At 37.7% G+C, this 21,788-nt stretch overlaps 1 protein-coding gene across 3 annotated transcripts in view; it reads left to right on the top strand.

Moving 5' to 3' along the window:
* Nucleotides 1-2,441: 2,441 nt before the first annotated feature.
* The window catches only part of Dcx (doublecortin), a 100,914-nt gene continuing 81,567 nt past the window's right edge, over nt 2,442-21,788 (top strand). For 2 of the 3 annotated variants that reach the window (XM_047536572.1, XM_047536571.1), the window contains exons 1-2: nt 2,457-2,820; nt 10,979-11,319. In XM_047536572.1, coding sequence (XP_047392528.1) covers nt 2,457-2,820; nt 10,979-11,319 — 705 coding nt within the window. Of the gene's footprint in view, nt 2,821-10,978; nt 11,320-21,788 lie in introns of all 3 variants that reach the window. The other variant, XM_047536573.1, reaches the window with a different exon arrangement.

Genomic DNA, 21,788 nt, shown 5'->3' with positions numbered 1-21,788 from the left:
ATTCTTAAACTCTTAAAAGCAAACAAAGCAGATTTCATTAAACAAATTCTTATACCAGTCTAAAGTGTTTTGGGTGTCCTTTTCCAACTTTACCTTCCATGCAATTCTAGAAATATTTTCTCTTGTCTTGTTACTTTCCTATTCCCTCTTAGTCTACTCCACTGAGTTCATAGAAAAAAACAACCAGTTGTTGGATATCTGAACTAAAATGTCTTAAAAAATTTGCAGATTTAATTGTTTTCTCTTCCTAAGGAAGAGAGCTACAATTTCTATGAAGCTTGGTTTGGCTGTCAAGTCTGGCCTCCAGGCAGATTAGGCCAAGGTTTTGGCCAAGTGAAATTGCCAATTTTCTAAAAGAAAGGGCTAGCACATTGCTCATTAGAGCATTCTGAACTTGCCTGTGCAATCTTTTTGCTACCCTGCAATTTCCTGTTGGTTATAAATGAAACCTTTCTAGCTGTTAATGCAGGCTGTGAATTGAAAAAAAAAGCATGTAATTAATCATAGGAGGTTGGGGGGGATGCACTAAGCCTGAATAACAGGGGAGAAGCTGGACAAGGCACTAGGACCTAGAAGGCATCTATCCACCCTGGCAGGAATTTCTTGCTTGGAGCTCAGACAACAAAGGCATAGAGAGATTGGTTTTCTTTCTCTCAGCATCTCCACCCAACCAGCAGAAAACCGGTGAGTGGGGCTTTCGAGTGATTTTCAGCAGAATGTAACAGATGTCAAAGGGGGACAAGCACAAGGCAAAGTGCTCTCTCTCTGTCTCTCTCTCTCACTCTGTTTCTTTCTCTCTTATCCCTTTTTGCTTTATTCTACTGGATTTTTTCCCTAAGCTTCTACCTGGGATTTTCCTTTGGAAAAGTGAGTTTGATATTCCTTTGTTTTCACTATAATGTTAATTTAGGATAATATCACCTCTTATCCTAAAGCAAAGCAAACCGTTATTGGCTCACCTGGGGAAATGCTTACTACTTGCCTTGAGGAGGTGGGGTCTTACTACTGTAGGTGGTCTGACAGAGACAATGCTGAGCTCAGCGTAGGTCACGGTGACATTGGAAAAAAGGGGGACTGAGTCTGACAAGCCCACTAGGCACCAGTCCCCCTTTATCTCCTGATCTCCTGGTCTCTTGCAAATATTTTGATGTGGCAGTGTATAGCAGCTGAGCCCTGCTTGCTTTGTGAGTCCTTTTATCCCCATCTGTGAGATGCATGCTAATAGTTTGGTTCCTAGAATGTAACCACCTTTTCTTGCATTTGGGGCTTTGGTTGTGTTTGGTTTCATGTTTACATTTTTTTTTTTTTACAAACTATTTTATTTTGGGGTTTTGTTGGAAGGGGTTCAACAGAAGGGGAAAAAATCAAAGCCTGACAGATAACCATTTTTAACCTTAGCAAATGCACCTGGGCAATAGACAAGTTTGGGGTGAATTGTCTGCTGTGAATGCAAAATGCCCCTTCAGTCAGGGTAGAAACCCAGAACAATGAAAGGTGTGCTTGCTTCTAAACGTCCCATATGTTGTTCAGGGACTCGTTTGAGAATCTTTCAACAATTAAATTATTCCATTAAGAGGTATTGCTGCATTGGTGGGGAGGGGTTGAAGCACCTGGGGTGGGGGAAAAGGATTTTGTGACCAAATGATAGAAAGAGGAAAACAGAGCTAATAACTTGTTAAATAACTCATTTTTTTCTGATCCTTTTTTTTTCAGCATATTTCTTCTTATGAATGTTGATAGCTGCACCAGCTTGGTGGGGAGAGGGTTTGATGAATAGCACAAAGACACTGGCTATTCCCTGGAGGCTGTCCCTTTAAAAGAGAATTCTAGTTTATTCTGGGGGAGGGGATGCACACATTAGAGTAGGAAAAAGGATTTGGAATAAAATTAAAACACTCCCCTTCATAGTCATTGTACTGAGATGCAAAGACCGCTTCTTAAGCTGGAGATGCTAACCTTGGCTAGCTCCTTCTGTTGTCTTCAAGGGGAATTTTGTCAGGCTATGGATTCATTTACAACTGTTAGTCATGTGGGCATATGTGAGGAAACAGATGCCAGTTTTAATGTATTTAGCCCGAAGTTACAATTTGATAGGAGCCACTGTTAGTAAGTTCCAGGATTTTAAGCTATTTCAAAATCCCTCCCTCTTCTCTGTTTGGAACAGTGCCAAAAGTGCCTCCCTTTCTATCTCTTAGTCCCAACCCCCACAAGCACCAGTACCCCCGCCCAGCCCCTCCTTCTTCTCTATTAAGATCAATATTCCTGCAGGTCAGGGGCAAGCAGCAGATGGGTCACAGCCTCTCTTCAACCAGTTCTTTTCACAAGCAGCAGATTGCATATCTGAATTTGGCTAATATTTGAATTCTTTTCTTTTTTTCTCCTTACCCCTTTTTTTCTGCCTCTTCTTATCCCCACCCCTTTCTCCAACACTCAGGTCTCTGAGGTTCCATCAAAATATGGAACTTGATTTTGGACACTTTGACGAAAGAGATAAAACATCAAGGAACATGAGAGGCTCACGAATGAATGGGTTGCCCAGTCCCACTCACAGCGCCCACTGTAGCTTCTACAGAACCAGAACCTTGCAGGCACTGAGCAACGAGAAGAAAGCCAAGAAGGTACGTTTCTACCGCAATGGGGACCGCTACTTCAAGGGAATTGTGTACGCTGTGTCTTCTGACCGTTTTCGCAGCTTCGATGCTTTGTTGGCTGACCTGACTCGATCTCTGTCTGACAACATCAATCTGCCTCAGGGAGTGCGTTACATTTACACCATCGATGGATCCAGGAAGATTGGAAGTATGGATGAACTAGAAGAAGGTAATTTAAGGCAGTGGGTGGTGGTCCTTGGGGGGGAAAGGGCATCCTTGGTTATGATTACATTCTTGGATTTCACTGAAAGAAATTAGGCAATGTGTTTCTCGAAACCTCAGGTTGACTGATGCTCAGACTTGATTCTATAGACATCAACAGAGCCATTAGCTATCACTCTTCATGGGCTTCAGTCACTGCTAGGATTGAAGTGTAGATGGTGGTGATAATGTATTATGCTTATCTACCAGGCTATACAAATGAAAATCTGAATTGTGGTGTTTAGTGAATCTTGTTCATAATTAGCTCTAAGTGGCATTATTAAATCAGACCATGAAATCACCAGGGGTGTAACAAGGAAAGGACACTTGATTGGGTTAATAGAGAAATTATTATGTACAAATTTCCTTTGAACTACTGAAAAATTATTTGTGAATTGCAATTCACTGGAAATATACACCCTAAAAGCAGGACTTACTGGACATATTCACAGAAGATTATACTTTTAGGTAAGTGGTCACTGTTCAGCTGTTGCTTCTAAAAAGCCCACTTCAGGGTGTGTCCCTGAGGCTGAGATCATTGGGAGAAATACCAAAGGAAGCTGTAGGTATGCCTGGTATTTTAATAAAGATCATTCCTATTAGAATAGGAACTGACTCACTGTACCTCAATCCTTTTAAATCCTCTCTAGATGTGGGTATTGCAACTGAATTTTCTGACTAGATTGCTGAAAATGCTGACAACCTGTGTATCCACCTGAAAATAGGGGAAATCCCAGCTCTTATCAAAACTTGCTCAGCCATAAAGTCTTTTTTGTGATTACTTAGAAAATAGATCTCAGGTTGTGTTGTTAATATTGTACATTATTGGATAAATTATATTGATGATATTTCCCTATCCCTGCTTTTAAATTGGTGGGTACGACATATGTAATTATTTTAAACTGATACAGTGCTTTAAAGGACAGCTTCAAGGAATGGCGATAATGAAAACGTTCCTCCTCAAACCCCTCCCCCATTACCTAACCCTTCCCCCTCCCTCCCTTCATTCCCTGAGAAAAGGTGAGTTTAGAGCAGATAGATCTCTAGGGAGACCAAATTATGAAATGGCCAACAAGGCAGGAGAAACCACACACTTAATGACTTGTTGGGAATACCCTGCCTCTGCTTTACTGCTTCTAGGTTTCTTGTGTTACTAGACAAAGGAGCATGAGGGCTTCCCTTGTACAAAATCCCATTTCTCTCGAGTAGCTACTGTTTCCCAAGTAGTCAGGTAAAGTGATTTGGGCCAGTTACTTATAAGAGAAAGTGTCCATATGGTTGTGACATCTCAGTCTCAGGGTTCAAGTCTGAGATCTTTTACATAATGACCTTGAAAAGCAATGCCTAGGAGGTTTAGATCACATGCAGAATGGACAGGCAGAGGTTAATGAAAAGCAATGCCAAGGAGGTTTAGATCACATTCCAAATGGACAGGCCTTTCCTGAACATCAAAGGATTGGAGGTTCTAGTGCATTTCTTGAAAGAAAGGTGAAGCAGGGCAGACTCAAAGGGTTTTGAAGCTAGGTTGAAGGAGCTGTCCAACAGAGTAATCAATAGGGTGTGTGTCTTTGTTACTGTAAAATCCATATCTCAGTCAAATTTGAGGGATTTCTCTGATAACTTTCACAAACAAACCACCCCGAATCATCCAATATGTCTTCATTTCCATTAGCTGTGATCTTCTAAAGACCATCATAGATGCTAGGGCAGAATACTGAACCAAGTGATACTATATTTGGAACAAGGATTGGAATATTCTTTTATCTGATCTCAGACAGGTGTTAGGCACAGATTTCTCCCCAAATCCATTTTTCACATATTGATTTTTTTCTTCCTGGATATATGTGTGTTTGTGTGTGTGCGTGTGTGTGTATGTGTGCATGTGTTTTGGGAGAGGACTGGTGACAAATAATCTCATTTCAATAGGTATCAAATGTAATTTTGAAGAGATCACAGCTTTTTTTCACTTGAGTCTTCTTGAATCCTTGATAGATTGGACCCCTTTCATCTATCATCTCTGGGTCACTTTGGGTGCAGTGTTACTTCCTGGTTAGTTCCCAGATAATGTAGCCTATGAATAGGGCTAAGTTGCATTTATTCACATGTCATCTATAAACATAATCACAATGAATGTCAATGTTCCTCCAGTCCTGAGTACTGCCCATTCTGTCAAGTAAATTCAGGGGTATCTCTGGGTTAATGTTGATAAATGTGATCAATTTTCCTACTGCTGTATAGACAAATGGGTAAGGAGAGGAGAATAAAGAAAATGGGTCTTTACCTCTTCTATTGTGTTCTGTTCATCTAGGAAAAATGGATATTTCCCCCTTCACTTTACTTACTTTGGAAGAGGTTAAATGAAAATATAAAAATCATGCACATTGTTTTCTGTTAGCTTCAAATTGCAAAAGTTTGGAAAGATTCCTGCATGAAGAATCAGGTGTACTGGGTTCTAGTCTTAGAGGCAGCAGGTTATAATGGGAGAATAAATGTTTGGAATTAGATTTAGTTCAGATTTGGGATCTTCCAAATGCTAGTCTGTGTGAACTTGGAGAAAGCATTAAACACTGAGCCTCAGTTTTTAATCTGTAATATGGTAGTAGCTGCTTTGAGAATTAAATAAGATAATGGATATGAAGTGCTTGCTGTTCTTCCTGGCACACAGAGACACTCAGTAAAGAGTAACTATTACTTTTTGAGTCTTTCTAGTTTGTAACTGGTTAGCTACCTGAGCATAGGTTTGCCATTATCATCAATGTGAATAATGTTTTCTTTTTCAGAATGATTGTTTTCTCTAAAAAAATCTTTTCAAAGCATAATTTGTATACCAGAAACACCAATTTAAGTTATAAGTCAATGATATTTAGAAAATTAACTAAGTGATGCAATTATCACTGTAATCTAATTTCAGACCATTTTCATCTATCTCTTGAAGAAGAAACCCTGTACTAATTAGCTGTCACTACCAATTCCCTCCAACCTCTCCATATCTAGGCAATCATTTATCTAATTTATGTATCAATAGAGTTACCCATTTTGGATGTTTCATGTAAGTTAAATCATACAGCATGTGCTTCTTTCTCTTAGGATAATGTTCTTAAGATTTGTCCATGTTGTACAATGTATCAGCACTTTGTTCCTTTTTATTGTGGAATGGTGTTTCACTGTATATCCAGATCACATTTTGTATATCTCTTGTGAATAATATTCTTAACTATAAAGAGAGACTTATAACACTTGCATCCAAAGTGACCCAGAGATGATAGATGAAAGGGGTCCAATCTATCAAGGATTCAAGAGGACTCAAGTGATAGAAAGCTGTGATCTCTTCAAAATTACATTTGAAACCTATTGAAATGAGATTATTTGTCACCCTTTTTGTTAGGGTGATTGTGAAGATAAAATTAGATGTACTATGGAAAAACAGTGACAAGGTACAACTAAAGTGACTAAAGTGTCATTATCATTAATGATGAGAGACTAATAATAATGAGAACAACAAAAATAATGAGAATGATGATGCTAATGAGGGGTAATAATGGCCAGTGGTTCCCAACCTGGCTACCTGTCAAAATCTTTCAGAACTTTAGAAAAATATAGATTCTTGGACCACACCTCAGACCTATTGAATAAAAATCCCCAGAGACAGCACCACAGAATTTTTTTTACAGATCTTTCTGGGTGGTTCTTATGAGCACTTAGAACTGGGAAGTATTAGATTAGGTGATCTTGATAATCCTCTTCAGCAATAAACAGTGTTAAGAATTTCTATGAATGCAGAAATCCTTGGTATTTTTTGTTGTTGTTGTTTGCTTTTGTAGATCTTAAAGATGTTTTCAAATGTCCATGGAGTGAAATAAAAAGTAACTGCTTGGTAATCACTGTGACCTTGTGTTCCCCTTTGTCTAGTATCTCTAGTGCACTGTCTGCTTGTCAGATGCTGAAAGTATCAAGGGAAGCAGTTAGCAACAAAGTTGGGTTTTTGATGTCAGTTTTTCCACAGCTTCTTGGATACACAAAGGGTCTGAGCAAGGCCACATTAGATGTGACCCTAGATAGCTGTATCCCCAGTAGGTCATTGAATGAAATCCACTGGTGGTATTGTCTTTTGTCTTATCTTTCCTTGTATAATCATTCTCCTTCCCTTCTGTCTAATCTTTTTCCCACTTCCTTGTATGTATGTACCAGATCAATTTTGTGGGTATATTTAAGACTAGATAGCTTTTATTAATGCAAATTTAGACAAACTTGAGCATTATTGTGCAGACTATGGGACAGAATATTTATAATTGGGACAGTCTTGGGAAATCTATGTTGTATGATGACATTATGATCCAGTTCCTTTGCCATTGTTTGTTCCAATGAGATGAAACCACCTTTCACTAATTTATTCTCTACTAAAGCAAACACATTGCCAAAAAAGAGACCCAGGGATTTTAAGATATCTAGGAGGGATTCATAGGCATGATAATGTAAGAAATCATAATGTAATATTTTAATATAAAATACAATAAAGGTATCATTTAATATTTTCTTTCTTGAGTTAGGAAGCCCTGGAGAGGACAAAGTCCTTGTAAAAGTGCTTTTGCTCTGAGAAGAGATTAATATGTTTAATGCTTTTGAAAATAAGGTCCTCCTAAAAGTGAAGGGAAGTAGACATTAGATCATTTTGAACCCATGGCTTGTTCCATTTCTCCCCTTTTAGCTGTGCTTCCATGATTTCATTTCCTCAACCCCTCACCCTAAAGCCAGCTGTCAATTCCAGCAAATTGTCACCTTGGTTGGCTTTGAAACCAACCAAGCTTTCCTTCCAGGTTCCCAGCAGGTGGGAAGCTTCTGGAAGCTATGGCAGGATGGGAACCCAGCTGTGTAAAGGTGCAGCACACCTCACCCAGCTTTAATTGCCAGGCAGCTGGATGAGTAGGAAGCACCAAGCTCTGGCAATAGACATTGCAAATGCTCGTAAAATCAGAACAAGGAAGCTTTAGTATAGCAAAGTAGCACATCTTTCCAGTAGTAGAAGTGGAGGGTCCTTGGTGGAAGCACCTATTTCTTTGACATTTAATTACCGTAACAGTTTTATTTTTTCAAATTTGCTTGTGATGGAAAAAAAGAAGAAAATTCCTTCATATAGATCTTTAGATCTAGAAGGGATTCAGGTATACTTGGTGAAATACTTTCAATTTGTGAATGAAAAAGCTGAGACTGAGAGACAAGCAATTTGCCTGAAGTCATACGGTTCCTCAGTACCTGGTTGGAACTTGAATCTAGGTCAGCTTGACCCCCAAGTCACTGCTCTTAACCCCCATAAATATTCTGTCCTCATTGGGGGCATCAACAGTGACTTTGCTGAATCTTAGCTACAGAGCTCCCGCATTTGGTATTTGTGGCAACTGGAAACTTCCTCACAAGTAGCATGAAATCCTGCTTTTGAGGCATAGGATCCCAGCAGTGTTCAAGCCGTATAGTCATCACAGCTCAGGTCTAAGATTACTGACTTTGCTGCTTTCTATTTTCTTTCTTTTATTTCTCACTCCTCATTCCATTTCCTTTCTCTTAGCTTTTTCTTCCTCCTTTCCTTTTTCACACTTTCCTCCTTGTTCTCCTCTCTATTCCACTATTTGAGGGGCTTAATAGTAACAATAAAAATTTATGAAGTGCTTACTGTATTCTAGTCTCTGGGCTCAGCACTTTCTATCCATCATCTTATTCAAGGCCACAATGGTTCTATAAGGTAAGTATTATTAGCACCCCCGCTTTGCAGGCAATTCACTGAAGCCAAGGGAGGCTAGGTATCTGGCCCAAGGGCACATAACTATGAAGTGTTAGGTACTCCATTCTGACTGACATCATATCAGCTGTTCTTTTTCCATTACTCTGTATTCAGGCCAAAAGGAGAGAGTAGAGTGACTCAAATGTACCCTCAAAAGTGCTCAACATAGATTTGGCTGAGTGCTGGGCCCTCTGGAAAGTTCTTGGGTGCCATATGATACTCTAGCTGTTTGCCATCAGGTTCATTTTCATCTGGGGGTAGTTAATCATACTCATAGTTCAGAGGCTTAAGAGGTTTAAGAGATGGGGGCAAAAATGTCCAGAGTCCTAATAGGGCTACACAGCTGACTCTACAGAAGAGACTGTGGATGAAGGAAATCATAAATATATAGTCTTGCACATTTCCACACCATGCAGTTGTCTGACAGAGTTTTAAAGTGCATGACAAGTTATGGAAAACATCTGACTCAAAGGCAGTGATCTCTTGGAAGGTACCTATGAATCTGGTGAAGTGCTAAGGCAAGAGGCCATTTCTAGTGTGTGTGAGATGTTGGATATGAATATATGGGGTAACTGTAAAAGCCCCTTTTCCCTGTTAATTTACAAATTAAAGACCCTAGACTCAATCACTTGAGTTAAGTTGGATTAACCAGAAAAAAAGTCAGAGAAATTAAGGTTTCTACTAGCTGGTGTCTTTGTTTCTCCCATCTGGGTGTTCATGTGTGTACTAAGAGGAAATCAGTGCCTCTGTTTACCTATAAGCCATCCCTTGGTTCTCCTGTTGAGATGGAACACCATCAGCCTCTCAGACTGAGGGCAGCTTTGAATGCTACTTGCCTTCCCCCTCCACACACACACATAAATGTCCTTGAAAGTTCACTATATATTCTGACTGAATCTTCTTTTAGCACCGAGAAATTTATTAATTAATAAGACTTAAAGGATTTTGTGCTATAGCAAAACAATCCATATTTGCAAAGACAGTGAGTTATCAACCTGGCATTTCTAAATGTCTCTGTGTGGTTCTCCTGCTGAGACCAAAGGAAGGAGAAGAGCCATCAGACTATAATTGTGTTTAATGGTCTATTTGCACTGGCTAGGGTTTATTTATTTCTTTAGAGTTATTACTGATGATGTAAGACTGATTAAATCAGACTGCTTTTGCAGCTCAACCTCTGAATGAACTTCTGTATACCTTGAGGCTAATGCGTTTTACTGAAAATTCAACCTTCCTCAATATTTTCTCCCCCAGGCTGAACCTACATCTTTTCCTACCTTCTTCCATGTCTCGTCCCAGGTGTTTAATCCCCTCCTCTTGCCTCTGGCCCATTTCTTCCTCTGCATTAGTCATTTCCCCTAGCCCAAGGTAAATGTAAAATTTACACTAGATCTCTTCAATTCATAAATCAGGCTATTTGATGTATTCTCACATCTGCACTTCATTACTATGGTAGCCAAGGGAAGTACTGGTGAAGATGACCCTAAACACACAGATCTAGTGTGCGGTATCCAGGAGGATAAGAAGATGTAAGGTGGGTTGTAGAAGCAGGGAAGAGTATTTTCATGCAAGAACTAAAGAAAGATGTATTTGTGTGTGTGTGTGTGTGTGTTTGTGTGTGCATGTGTGTGTGTGTGTGTGTACAGTGTGTTATTTAGATTCTTTCTCTACCTAGATATGGGAGTGAGCAGTAAAGGACATATTTAAACACACATATAGACATTCAACACACACACACACACACACACACACACACACACTTTACATTTCAATATTCCACCACTTAAATATTTTGTGCAAATGACAGTCTGGCTCTTACCAACAGTGTACAATATGCCTGATATGCAAAGTTACTTGCTTCACTTTAACTTGGAATAAAAACTTAATAGCTCTGAAAGTTCTTGGTTTATAATATAATGAAGGGATGGGATCAGGAGTTCAAAATCAGTACAGGAACATTAGGAAATAAAGACATGGTAAAAATGCTCCAGTAATGCCCCAGAAGTTAATAAACATCCTAGAAACTAACATAAGTGTTTAAATTCCAATAGAACCATATTAAGTTCGAGAATCCCACTTGTTAGATTAAACTTAGAAGTGTTCATTGTCCTTATAACACTTAACTTTACCAAGTTCTTCAACAAGTTATGCCATTATATTGAAACATCTTTTGTTGATTACTTTTGAATTTGAATGGATTAAGTTGTTAGAGAGTCCATTCAGGAATTTGACTTAAGGTTGGTTACTATCACCTTTTCTCCAAAAGTCCTACTCCAATGTCAGTGTATATTAGTTTGGTTAGAGTCCATGTATCTGCTGTTGAACTTATCATTTAACTACTTATTTCTTCCCTTAGGGGAAAGCTATGTCTGTTCCTCAGACAACTTCTTTAAAAAGGTCGAGTACACCAAGAATGTCAATCCCAACTGGTCTGTCAACGTGAAGACATCTGCCAATATGAAAGCTCCCCAGTCCCTGGCTAGCAGCAACAGTGCCCAGGCCAGAGAGAACAAAGACTTTGTACGCCCCAAGCTGGTGACCATCATCCGCAGCGGGGTGAAACCTCGGAAGGCCGTGCGTGTGCTCCTGAACAAGAAGACAGCCCACTCTTTTGAGCAAGTCCTCACTGATATCACTGAAGCCATAAAGCTAGAGACTGGGGTTGTCAAAAAGCTCTACACTCTGGATGGAAAACAGGTAAGTACCTTTTCAAAGTAGTCTTCTCATTTTTCAAAATCATTGGATAACTGTCTTATAGACAAGCCATTGTTTCTGGTTGAGGGACTCTTCCTCCTCATTTCATCCTTATATGACATTACATAGTATCATTAGGAGGAAAAGCTCTTTTCAGTAGGAAAAGCAATGTGACAGGAATCTGAGACTTTGAAATTGAATTTGCCAAGTATAATGGTTATTTAGCTTCAGCTTCCTTATCTGCTAGGGAAAAAATTGTCTTAGAAACTGGATTCTATAAATTCTTACAAGCATGAAGTTAGCTAGTGTACAATAAGCTTTGATTATTCAATACATATGACTGAAGATTAGAGCTTATCACTGTTTTTTTCTTAAATACTCTCATACTGGTATTTTGTATCCAGCCTGATGAAAGAAGATTGAAGTGACTGTCATGCTGTGAAAGGAGTCAGAAAGGGGGAAGCACTGAAGCCTCTAGTTCATTGTCTTTGCCTTATACAAGTTTTTCTCCTCTCTCCCTTTTTCATGTGACATGATTGTCTTAATTTGGTTGCACTGATGGTTTGTGTGAGAAAAGGACTATTTCAGGATCCTAAAATTAGCCCAAGAAAGATGGTGCCATCTGTTCCCCTCCAAATCAGGTTCTTCATGTCATTGGTTATACTACTGAAGTGCCACCTATATTAATATCTAGGAAAGAATGCAGCCAGGCGTCTCCATCAGACAGATGCACCATTCTCTTGAGCATAGGGATCTGTAAATATATGGCAAAAAATATTCCAAGAGAATTGGAACAGTGGCTGGTTCTATTGGCTCTAAAGAGAATCCTGGTCCCCCATCAAAGAAGACAAATGTGGATTATTATCAGTCCATAATTCTACTTCTTAAAATACATTTTTAATTTAAACAACTAAAAAAGCAGATTCACCATGCATCAAAATGAATGGTGAGTATTCAAATGTAGTTGTGCCTTCTCCCAATTCTGATTATAAAGTGTGCTCCAAGATTTTGAGTTTTAGGGGAAAGATTACTCAAATACTGTATACTTAACAATTTTGATAAATTAGTGGATTCTATTTATCTCCTATAATTATATGATCTGGGAGATACCTAGAGGCAAGTATCTCCTATTTGTGTTTGTTGTACCAAAGCAATGGGCTTACCTATGATGTGAGGAAAAGTGCCAACTTTTAAGCATCTCTCTAATAGTATTTCTCTTTTGAGCACTGTGTATATAATAAAAAGGAGCTGCTTAGGAACAAGTTTAATTGCCAATACCTCATCTGGGAGATATAGGATCTAGGAATTTTAGAATCATTGGATCTTAGAGTAGACAGTGAATTTAGAAGATATGACATTTACTCTCCCATCTAAGTTAGGGAAATCCTCTACAACCATTTCATAAGACATTCTAGTTTACTATTCAACAGCTGTGTTTTTGGAAAGATATTCTTTATTTTAGGCATGAGTGAGGCTTCCCTATACCTTAAACCTTTTGAAGTAATATAAGAAAAATACAAATCAAAGACATAAGACTGGGATTCAGAAGATTTGGTTTCTAGTCTTTATATTGCCACTTAATATATGACCTTGGACTAACCACTCAACTGTCCTGAACTGCACAATCTTCCTTTGTACAAATGGACCAATCATATCTGCCCTGCTCAGGTTCACAGGATTCTTGTGAGGATCAGATGAAATAATGGATGTGAAAGCACTGTGTAAATTAAAACACACATACATTTACATACAATTCATCATTAAATGATATTTATGACAATTTACATATGTATTAACTAAAGTTAGCTCTCTGCCACCTACATTACTTCTATCATTATTACTAAGAGTTTCCAACATTTTGTGGAGATGTACCATTTCTGGGCATTCTGTAATCACTCCTAATATGTAAAATGGCACCTTTATCTCCTAGGTCCTTTCAGACATCTGTATGTCTCTCTATACAATTCCTTCTCTTTCAAATGTCTCATTCTTCCCACCCTGACCCCACAAGGGGTCATCTTTTAAGGCCTTGTTCAAATGTTATTTTATCTTTGAAAACTTATGTCTCCACTAGGTACAGTAAAAGCAGTCCTAACCTTCTTCCTTCCCTTCCCTTCCATTCCCATCCCTTCCCTTCCCTTCCATTCCCATCACTTCCCTTCCCTTCCCTTCCCTTCCCTTCCCTTCTCCCTTTCTTATTTATTTATATTCAGCTCCTGTTACACTACAGATACTTTACATATGTTTGTTGATTGAATGAACTGACATAAGGAGACTCTCACATGGCTCAGGGAGACATTCTGAAAAGCCCTCTTCTTCCAATGTTCCAGACACTATCCTTAGGTCTATCAGAAGTGATAGGGGGTTTCCAAAGGATTGCATATCCCACCCAGGCTCTTACATCTAGTATTCTACTTGGAAGTCACTAAGGGCAGATATTTATTTATTTATATTTTATTTGTTCTTTTCAGATATACATGATAGTAGAGTGTATTTTGTTATATTATATACACACAGAGTACAACTTATTCTAATTAGGATCCCATTCTTGTGGTTGTACATGATGTGGTATTTCACTGGTTTGTGTATTCATATATGAACATAGGAAAGTTATGTCTGATTCATTCTACTGTCTTTCCTATTCCCATCCTCCCTCCCTTCACTTCATTCCCCTTTGTCTAATCCAATTAACTTCTATTATTCCATCTCCCACCCTTATTGTGTATTAGCATCTGCACATTAGTGAGAATATTAGGCCTTATTTTTTTGGGATTGGCTTATTTCATTTAGCATGAGAGTCTCCAGTTCTATCCATTTATCAGCAAATGCCATAATTTTATTCTTCTTTATTACTGAATAATATTCCATTGTGTATATATACCACAACTTCTTTATCCATTCATCTGTTGATGGGCACCTAGGTTGGTTCCATAGCTTAGCTATTGTAAATTGACCTGTTATAAACTTTGATATGACTGCGCCACTGTAGTATGCTGATTTTAAGTCCTTTGGGTGTATACTGAGGAGTGGGATAACTGGGTCAAATGGTGGTTCCATTCCAAGTTTTCTGAGCAATTTCCATACTGCTTTCCAGAGTGGTTGCACCAATTTTCAGTTCCACCAGCAATGTATGACCTTTTCCCTCACATCCTTGCCAACATTTATTATTGCTTGTATTCTTGATAATTGCCATTTTGACTGGAGTGAGATGAATTCTCAGTGTAGTTTTGATTTGCATTTCTCTAATTGCTAGAGTTGTTTTTCATATATTTGTTGACCATTTGTATTTCTTTTTCTGTGAAGTTCCTGTTCAGTTCTTTTGCCCATTTATTGATTGGGTTATTGGGGGATGTTAAGTTTTTTTAAGTTCTTTGTATAACCTGGAGATTAATACTCTAGCTGAGGTGCAGGCAGCAAAGATTTTTTTCCCATTCTGTAGACTCTCTCTTCACATTCTTGATTGTTTCCTTTACTGTGAAGAAGTTTTTTTAGTTTGATACCATCCCATTTATTGATTCTTAATTTTATTTCTTGTCTTTAGGAGTCTTGTTGCAGAAGCTGGTTCCTAAGTTGACATGATGTAGAGTTGGGACTACATTTTCTTATAGTAGGCACAGAGTCTGGTCTAATGCCTAGATCCTTGATCCATCTTGAGTTTAAGGGCAGACATTTAAATTAGTATTTCCCAAAGTATATTCTAAGGAGAACTGTCTCCATATCCCACCCCTAGAAGTTCTTCAGAAAAGTTTCTGTGGTCAGATAAGGTTATAAAATGCTATAAATGTTACACCTTTCTTAGAAATTCACAGTGTTCATTAGCACATTGTTTTTTCAGAACATTAAATGTTTTCTCAGAACATTAAATGTTCTGAGAACATAGACAGTGAGGAAACTTATTTAATTTGACCCAGGATTTCCCAATCTTTAACCATAAACATTTTAAATGAAATTACATGTATATATGGAGAACAAAGAAATGCTCTTTAGAGAAGAGGCTGAATGATTAAGAACTAACTACCCTAACTTTCACTGGTAAGACTGGTATGCATTGGGTAACCCACAAATCAAATATCATTGTGTTGTTACAGCAAAGACATTAAATAACAAAATTTGGGAGTGTGTGGACAAAACTACTAATTACAAAATAACTGCTGAGTATACTGAAAGTTGGTGCCACACTTGAAATTTTGGAGCTCATCCCATTTCCCTGTGCTAGTGATAACACACAGTGCTAATATTACCACCTGTCAGTCACTTTGGATATTGGTGGGTATTCTTACTACTGCAATATGATCTTCTGTAGAGGCCAAAGGCACATGTGCTGCAATGGTTTGAATATACTTGGATGAGAGTCCAGTGACTGTCTTTGGCTACATGTAGCACTAGGCACTAAGTTGGAAAGGATAGAATATGGTAAAGTCTATTTGTTATAAAATATTTTATTCATAAAATCAAGGTCATAACTTGATGTCAGTATGTTTTTTAATTGAATCCCAGATCAACCAAACCAAGTGGTTTTTGTCCCCTTCTTATAAGTAGTGATCAGCTAAAAGACCCCAGTTGATTTAGTTGATTATACTGAGTTGTTGTTACTTCTGTTCTCCTGTATACCAGTTGGCTAATTGTTTTTTACTGATGGACAAGAAACCATAGTTATGCCTTTTTTCTTTGCTTGCTTTTATTTTGCATGGATGTGTTTTTGGAGTCCTTAACCTTTTTAGGGTTTATGTTTTGCTGGTATAGAAGACTGGTTTCCTGACTTCTTGCAGAGGAAATATTTGTCAAAAGTTGTTAGAAAAGCTAATCACTAGTGTGAAGAGGTTCAAACTGATTTCTCTCCTCAATAAGAAGTAGTTGGTAGGACCCTGACTACTATGAAGAGCCAAAATGAATTTCTAGAAGGTCAATCAAGGAGGAAATGATGGAGGGTTGGATGATTATATGTATTACTATATTCTCAGGTGAGGTTGTTCTTTTGATTCTTTGACTTCAGAAGTAGTACTTTTGTTGGGCAAAATTATCCAAATATTAATTTCCCTAATCAACCCACATATTGATCTTTGTGCATAAAGTTCCTGGATGTGTAAAAATTGAAAAACAAAATTCTGGTTCATTTGAAAATAGTGGTTTAATTAGATATATAATCTAGTATTAAAATCAATTCCAAAAGCAGAAAACATGATGCTTCTGTTAGAGGTACAGAGCTTTAATAATAGATTTTCAGTTTTTTGGCATCATACATAGGAGTGCAGCTGGTCTTCACACTATCCATTTTCATGCTACACTGATTGGCATCTCTAGGTTCAGTTTTGTCCACACATAGGATCTGTGCAAGAAAAGATTCATTATTGCCTCAAGATATGTACCTAAGACACAAGCAGAACTTTACTATTTATGTTAGCTTTGTTAGGCCAGTTTTCAATTGGATGAATTTATTTCATGTTTCTAACTTTCTATTATCAACTACTTGGACCAGGGAGTTTAGGTATCAGAATAACAGGAGAGGTTTAAACTGATTCCAAGAGGTTATATATAGCCTGGGATCTCTAGAATAGGATTTTTTTGGGGGTACTGGGGATTGAACCCAGGAGCACTCAACCACATCCCAGCATATCCCCAGCCCTCTCTATTTTTTATTTTGAGACAGGGTCTTGCTAAGTTGCTTAGGGCCTTTCTTGCTAATTTGCTGAGGCTGGCTTTGAACTTGCAATCCTCTTGCCTCAGTCTTAGAATAGGAATTTTAAGGAAACATTTGAAGCACAATAGGAAAACAATAGCATGAAGGACTTTGAGCTGCTGCTAAATATGCTAGGAAATACTTGAGACTTCCAACTTACTATACAGAATAAGTGGGTGCCATGAGCACAAAGGCAATTGTAGGAAATACAGGAAGGCAGGTCAGAATTTAACCTTGGAAATGATGAGTCCATTTCCCAAGGTGAATGTGTCTTTTGCTTATATAGCTAGTTTGTCTCTCCTTCATTATCTCTGCCTGCTTTAGTTATGTCTGGTCTTACATACATTTCTTGGCATTTAGTTCTCCCAGAGCCAACCTTTCTCTTCTTCCAGTGTTGTGACCCTGTCAGTCAATGTTGGGCTTAATAGATAAGGTCATGTAGCCATAAATTATGCCCCAAGAGGAAGGTCACTTATCATTGACCTTCACTTGAGAAAAATTAAGACTAGGAAAGTATTTATATTACCAGAACTTTCCCTCCCCAACCTTTCATAGATGCCTGGAGACAGGCTTTGGGAAGACTGGCTTGAGGATGGAGTAGAAAAGAACAAAGGTGGAAAGCTGGGTGGGCTCTGTGAAAGGAGAGAGTTTACAAACTGCTTCCCCACACATGTTGTAAGAGTTTGTACTTTATAAAGAAGGCTTATGGTGGAGGTGGCCAAACATCAGACATATTGCCCTTACAGAAAGGACCAATTGTACCCTGGCAATTTGTTATTTCTTCAGCAATTCATCTTCTTGGAGTTTTGTTGTTGATGAGATGGTCCTGGTTCTAAACAGTTATCAAGGTGGGATTTGGACATTTTGATCAAAAGCTGTGGCTTTGTGTTCCTATCTCCATACTACTAATTTGTCAGTGTCTAACATTCAGCAAATAGAAAGATCCCCAGACAAATTCAGACTTGAGTTCTAATCTTCATTCTGTTTTCTACTAGCTATATGATGTGGGGCCAATTACATCTCTTCTTTGGGTCTCAGTTTTTGAGTAGATCTTAGTATGTGACCTTAGTATAAATTCTAGGATAACAGAGTTTTCATCTCAGAGTATTGATCTGTCTAAACATTTTTTTTCACCAAGCTACTTTCAGTGCACTCCACTTTTCTATGCTCCTTGGATTGCCAGCATGATGTTGTACTCATTTTGATGGATATGTTGTTTTCTAGAATGGTCCCTAAATGGTATTTGCACAGTTCTTATATTCAGATCTTTCTTGTTACCTCTAATGACTTGACCAAGACATAGTTTTATACTTGTGATTTTAATTTGACATTTTCTTTCCAACATGGATGGTATGAAGGGTAGAAAGTGGAAGATTCACAAACAAAGCAAGACAAAAGGCAGACAGCTAGAATTATGTCAAATATTCAACAGTGCCATTATTAAGGCATGTTCCCTGCAGTAGTGCTTATTTTCAGTGCTGGAGAAAGATGGTTGCAAGTAGGGGTGGCTAGCATTAGTGTCAAATGCATTCCTATATTTTGAATAGCCTGAAGAGGCTCATCAAGTGGAGATTGATCTATTCAGGGATACAGAATGTTCCATTTCCAACTGTTGAAGTAGCTGACCTCTTAATTCTTTATTTTAATATTTCTCATTATTTCCATTCCTTCAAAGTGGCAGAAAGAACATTGTCTGAAAGATGCATTTTTTTTGTAGTGCTACGGATTGAACCCAGGGCCTTGTACATGGGAGGCAAGCACTCTACCAACTGAGCTATATCCCCAGCTGGAAAGATGCATTTTTAACAACTTGATTGAGATATAATTCCTATGTCATACAACTCACCTATTTTTGTATACAAATCAGTGACTTCTATATTTATGCAATTTTGCATCCATCACCACAAAATATTTCAGAATATTTTTATTATCCCCAAAAGAAACTCTGAAAACTTAGGCATCTTCCAACTTCCCAACTCCATCCCCTATCCCATCCCTAGGTACTCAGTTACTTTGTGTCTTAATAGATTTGCCTATTCAGGAATTTAATAAATAAAGAATCATATGTGGTATTTTGTGCCAGGTTTTCTTCACTTAACTTGCTTTCAAGGTTCATCCATGCTCTTAAATGTATCAATACTTCATTCATTGTTATACATGAATAGCATTCCATTGTCTGAATATGCCAAATTGTGTTTAGTCATTCATCTGTTGATTGACATTTGAACTGCTTCCACTTTTTCTATTATGAATAATGCTGCTATGAATATTCATGTGCAACTTTTTTGTAGGTATATATTCTTATTTATATTGGGGAAATAACAGGGAATGGCATTGCTGGGTTGCATGTTATGTGCATACTTAAAATTAAAAAAAACTGTCAAACTGTTTCCCAAAGTGACTTCATCATTTTCTCTCCCCACCAGCAAGTTATGAGAGTTCTCAGTTATTCTACATCTTCCCCAACACTTGTTATTTTCTTTTTTATTACAGCCGTCCTAGTGGGTATGAAATAGTATTCCAATGTGTTTTTGATTTGCATTTTTGGATGACTAATGATTTAGACATAATTTTATATACTTATTGGATACATGTGTATCTTCTTTGAGAAAATATCTATTCATATCCTCTGCCCACATTTTATTTTTAAAATTCTTTTTAGTCATATACATCACCAGGATACACCCTGACATAAACACAAAAGCGTGAAACACAATCCATTCTAATTCAGTCCCCAGCACTTCTTGACCCCCTCTGCTCCACCAATCCCTCCTTAATCTATTTAGTTTATTTCCTTTTTTAAAAAAATTATTGTCTTATGGTTACACCCAATGCCAGGACCCACCATACCACGACCCACCATACCACATCCATGCATGCACATATGAAAGTTCAGTAACAATCATTCTACTGTTCTTCCCTTTTCCTGGCCTCTCTTCTTTCTCAATCCTCTTCATCTACTCTACTGATCTTTTCTCCATTTTCATAAAATTCCCTCTCCTTTTTTTCTATCTCTCTCTTCCTTTTCTTTTATTTTCACCCCCTCCAATTTTGGATTAGCTTCTACATATTAGAGGAAACATTCAACCTTTAACTTTTTGGGACTGGCTTATTTCACTTAGTATGATGGTCTCCAGTTCCATCCATTTACCAGCAAATGCCATAATATCATTGTTCTTTATGGCAGAGCTTATATATATATATAATCTCATTTTTTATTTTAGCTTATATATATATATATCTCACTTTTTATTTTCATTCATCTGTTGAAAGGCACCTAGGTTGATTCCATAGCTTACATAGCTTAGCTATTGTGAGTTGAGCTGCTATGAACATTGATGTGGCTGTGTCACTGTCGTATGCTGATTTTAAGTCCTTTGGGTATAGGCCAAGGAGTGGGATAGCTGGGGTCAAATGGTGGTTCCATTCCAAGTTTTCTGAGGAATCTCCATACTGCTTTCCAGAGTGGCTGCACCAATTTGCAGTCCCACCAGCAATGTATGAGTGTACCTTTTCCCCACATGCACGCCAACATTTATTATTATTTGTATTTCTGATAATTGCCATTCTGACTGTAGTGAGATGAAATCTCAATGTCGTTTTGGTTTGCATTTCCCTAATTGCTAGGGATATTGAACCTTTTTTCATATATTTGTTGACCATTTGTATTTCTTTTTTTGAGAAGTGTCTGTTTAGTTCTTTTGCCCATTTGTCAATTGGGTTATTTGTTTTTTGGTATTAAGTTTTTGAGTTCTTTGTACATCCTGGATATTAACCACCCTATCTTGAGAGCATGTGGCAAAGATTTTCTCCCATTCTGTAGGCTCTCTCTTCACACTCTTGTTTCCTTTGCTGTGCAGAAGCTTTTTACTTTGATGACATCCCACTTATTGATTTTTAATTTTATTTTTGAGCTTTAGGAGTCTGGTTAAGGAAGTTGTTTCCTATACTAACATGTTGGAGTGTTGGACCTACATTTTCTTCCAGCAGTTGTAGGGTTTCTATTCTATTTCCTAGGTCTTCGATTAACTTTGAGTTGACTTTTGTGCAGGATTAGAGTTAGGGGTTAAATTTCATTCTACTATATATGGATTTCTAGTTTTCCCAGCACCATTTGTTAAAAAAGACTATCTTTTCTCCAACACATGCTTTTGGCACTTTTTCTGGTATCAGATAACTGTATTTATGGGAGTTTTTGTCTTCAATTCCATTGGTCTTCCTGCCTGTTTAGATGTCAATATGGTGATTTTTTTTTCTTACTATAGCTCTGTAGTATAATTTGAGTTCTGATATTGTGATGCCTCCTGCTTTGCTCTTCTTGCAAAGGATTTCCTTTACTTTTTTTTATCTTATTTTTGCAAATGAATTTCAGAACTGCTTTTTCTAGATCTGTGAAGAATGTCATTGGAATTTTGATGGGGATTGAGTTGAACATGTATATCACTTTTGGTAATATGCCATTTTAACAACATTAATTCTTCCTATCCAAGAACATGGGAGGTCTTTCCATCTTCTAAGGTCTTCTTCAATTTCTTTCTTTAGTGTTCTATAATTTTCATTGGAAAACTCTTTCACCTTTTTTAAAGATTGATTCCCAAGTATTTTATTTTTTGAGGCTATTGCAAATGGGATAGTTTTCCTATTTTATTTTTCAGCAGATTCATCATTGGAGTATAGGAACATGATTGATTTATTAGTGTTAATCTTGTATCTTGCTACTTTGCTGAATTCATTTATGGACTGTAGAAGTCTTCTGGCAGAGTTTTTGCCCACCTTTTAATTGAGCTATTAGCCT

This window comes from Sciurus carolinensis, chromosome X, assembly GCF_902686445.1.
Source record: "Sciurus carolinensis chromosome X, mSciCar1.2, whole genome shotgun sequence".
Lineage (NCBI taxonomy): Eukaryota > Metazoa > Chordata > Mammalia > Rodentia > Sciuridae > Sciurus > Sciurus carolinensis.
Note: the sequence above shows the minus strand (reverse complement) of the source record. Positions and strands in the feature narration are given on the sequence as shown.